This window comes from Nematolebias whitei, chromosome 9 (assembly GCF_014905685.2).
Source record: "Nematolebias whitei isolate Nwh7 chromosome 9, NemWhi1, whole genome shotgun sequence".
NCBI classification, from domain to species: domain Eukaryota; kingdom Metazoa; phylum Chordata; class Actinopteri; order Cyprinodontiformes; family Rivulidae; genus Nematolebias; species Nematolebias whitei.
The window spans coordinates 33157424-33161209 of NC_056506.1; the positions used below are offsets into that span (position 1 = coordinate 33157424).

The 3786-nt window shown below is 38.5% G+C and overlaps 1 protein-coding gene across 1 annotated transcript in view; it reads left to right on the plus strand.

Annotated features, from left to right (window-relative positions):
• gpc5c (glypican 5c) overlaps nucleotides 1-3323 on the plus strand; it is a 103321-nt gene extending 99998 nt beyond the window's left edge. The window contains exon 7 of the mRNA XM_037681327.1: nucleotides 3032-3323. Within this exon, the coding sequence (XP_037537255.1) occupies nucleotides 3032-3323 (292 nt within the window). The remainder of the gene's footprint in view (nucleotides 1-3031) is intronic.
• The last annotated feature ends 463 nt before the right edge of the window (nucleotides 3324-3786 follow it).

Below are 3786 nucleotides of genomic sequence, written 5' to 3' on the forward strand. Positions count from 1 at the left end.
AAAAAAAAAAAAAAAGTCAGAAATAGAGTAGAATTAAACTAGTGTAACATGTTAAATACAGCTGAGACTATCAAGAATATTTGGCTGCTGGTGGCATTCAGAATGACACAGCTCTCAGCTGGGTTGACAGCATCAAGCACAAAAAAGCACATGGTGAGCACAGAAAGTTGGAGAAAGAGAGAAACAACTTGAACTGAACAGTTTTCATGGACTTGAAGAGATCATTTAGGAACATGAAAAAATAGGTAGGGGTCTGGGCTGGATAAGAGAAATAGAGCATGGAATGAAAAGCACACTGCTTGAGATCGCCTGCCCTGCAGATGACCCCACCTTATTTGCTTGCAGTTTCTTCTTGCACATTTTATGATCCAAGCATTTCCTCTTTAATATCGTTGCCTTTGAAGTTCAGCAGACTATATTACTTACTTCCATGAGTTAAAACATCTTCTGCAAGAGAAACCCACAGGTTTGCTAGCATCTCTCTTTTTGTCCGCTTTTCCTCTGTTGTTTGCTGTTTGAAATATTTATTTTCGCTGATGATTAGGAACAAATGAGTTGTTTTGGCAGGTCTCCAGTGCTGTTCCCGTGTCCTAATGGCATGATAGACTTGCAGGACGTTTGCATGTGTTTGCTCATTTTCACATTTACAAACCATGTGGCGGCACGTACTCATAGGTCACGTTGATTAAATATTTGTGAAATGGCCTTCCACCAGCTGCTTGCTAATGTGCCTTGTGTTTGTAGTACAGCAACTCGATTTTCTGCTCACAGCGTGTGAGAACAGTCTGGCCTTTCAGAAACAAAACCTCTCGTTGAGACTATTTCAACATGTCTAAACTCTGCTCGTAAAGTTGGCCGGTTCTTCATTCAGCCCCTCCCTTGATTTCAGCGCTGGCCTCAGTCAGGATTTCAAGTTTTTGTTTCCAAAAGAGCAAACAGAGAAACTTGTACTGCTGCTTTTTTCAGTGGTAAATTATTTCATGACAGAGTTAGGCAAACACAGTATGCAGATGAAACTGAGTCGCTCATGAGTGCTGCGAGTTCATTCCGCGCTCCAGACAGACATGAGTGAATATTTTAACCAGAACACAAAGAAAAGGGAAGAAAAACACTAAATCAAATGTATTTTACTTGTGGCTTAGTTTCAAACACACCCACTCAAGTAGTTCTAAACAATATGACAAAAAAAATAAATCATTTATATCATATGCAGAGAAAAAAATTGTAACTTGAATATGCTCAAGATGCAACTTCTCTCCATTCTGTCCTCCTGCACTTTGAAAATGAATATTTATTTTCAGATATTTGCTCCTAAACCTAATAAACAAACCTACAGGTCTTTAACAGATCAAGATAGTTCACTTGGAGGTTAGCAAAAAGGAGAGGAGGTCATTGTTAGTCTGTGCTGCTGGCAGAGGGAGCGAACAGACAAAGCCCCCTTTATTAATTGTGCATTCACAGGGCAATGTTAAAGTTCCACTGAAAGGAGTCAGAGAGCCACGAGTCAGCTGTTCAACATGTGTAGGTACGCTTACTTACACTGAGAATTTGATGCAAAAAAATAGTGTTTATTCAGCAAATAAGATATTATTTGGGCATTGCTGTGTTTTTTTTTATTCACAAATCACGGGAATAGACAATAGAACTGCAAGGAACCCATTTGTAACATAAATCAAGTGATCAAACGATGTCATGTTGTGTCAGTCGTCACATCCTTTGTGCATTAAGAAACACTCCCTTCAGTAAATTGATATAGGGTTAACATTGCACCAGACGCACCATGACACTTCCCTTTTAATTGCATCCAATCTGATGAGCTCATTTCCTTGCTGATGCTGTTCTCATACGCCAAGCCTGGAAACAAACACACTTCCCAAAAAACACAGCCAGCCACCCTCTCAACCACTGCTCAGGAAGTTGTTTGATTTACCAAATAATCATTTTGCTCTAAAGGGCGATGTTGGAATTGTTTAAATTGCTTTCATTTGGGGATGATTTTTTTTGAGTTGGCAGGGATACAAGCTTTAGCTGTTTTCAGAACAGAGATGTGGTTGTCTGTTGGGATGACTTGATAATTAGCTTTACAAATACAGTTAAATAATACAAACAACTCCAGGGGGATGAATTTGGAAGAATAAAAGAACAATGTGTTGTAATGTTAATGTGCAGCATGACAGGGGGTTAAGCAAGATCAGTAAAGTGCCGTTTCAGCAAGATGATGGGGGCACAGACCTCATCGACACATTGCTTTAGATCACGGAACACAGATTCCCAACTTCAGCACTTTTATGATTGCCTCTACTCATATTCAGATGTATACATGGAGGTGTGCACAACCACAGAATGCACTTACACAGTCATGAACACATCTTTATAAACACACTGACTATAACCATCTATAATCACTTTATCAGCCTTGGACTGCTGCAGGAAGCATCAATTGATTTGTTGTCAGAACATGTATTTCCTATCCAGTGCTTTTATTTACCTCATATATGAATGAAAAGTGGCAATAAACAAGTCCTGAATTAATTTAGACACCTACATGATGTCAATGTCTGAAAGGAGAAATGTGAGGCTCAGTGTGCCACTGCAATGCACTACTGCTGGCTGCAGCTATTAATTCAATTCAGTTCAGTTTATTTATAAAGTGCCAAGTCACAACGGAAGTCATCTCAGGACATTGAACAGAAACATTCAGTCAGGTCATCTGGACTGATATTGTAAAGAAACACGTTCATATACTGAAGATGTGCCAACACCAACTTGACATACTTAGTATTGTTTAGTTGTTATGTTTAAAAATAAACAATATATTTTAAAAGTTCATAACGTGTAAAATTAAACTAACAATAAATCAAAAATAATTAGAAAAATAATTAAAATAAACCCCATTTACAAATATAGTGTGTGCTAAATATAGCAAGTGGTGCATGTCAGAATGTCTACTATATATATATATATATATATATATATATATATATATCAGGCTCCTAATAAATATTGATTATTATTATTTTTTATCTTTCAGATATACAAGCCGAGTTGTAGGATATGGCCTGTCTGCCCAGAAGCAAAACCCAGAGGTCAAAGTTCGCGGCATGGACCCACTAATGGCTGAAGTCAAAGAAAGTTTGGAATGCTTCAACCAGGTAGGACCAATTTTGCAAAAGCACAAGTGCGTGTCTGATCAGAATCAAAATAAGCTTTATTGTCATTTCACAGTTAAGCACAGTGAAGTTACGTTCTGTACAGCTGTCCTAAAGATGGACGGAGATGTACAGAGGCTGCAGCTTCTAAGAAGTGCTGCCCTTATTGCTTAGATAGAAAAATGGAAGACACATAAGGAGAGAGAGAGAGGTATTACAAAAAAAAATCTCTCACACCGTATCCTTAACAGGGCACAGTTTAAGGTATCAAAATAATCTACCACAGCAAGCAACGTGAATAGACACAATACATGCATGGACAACAAGACGGTGAGATTTGTCCATGAACACTTCCATATAGTTTCCATGGTCCTGATAAGGTGTTATACAGTGTCTCTCAGCCGGTACAAGTATCCATGGTCCTGATCAGATGTTACAGTAACTTTCAGCCGGTACAGCTCTGATAAGCATTCACAGAAGTTCTTTTGGTGTGTGTGTGTGTGGGGGGGGGGGGGGGGGGGGGGGGGTGGACAGAGAAGAGCATCTTTATTTACATATCCACCAGGAGCAATTTGAAATAAGTTGAACAATAATAATTAAAAATATGAAATTAAAAACAGAACCTAAACATTGAAAA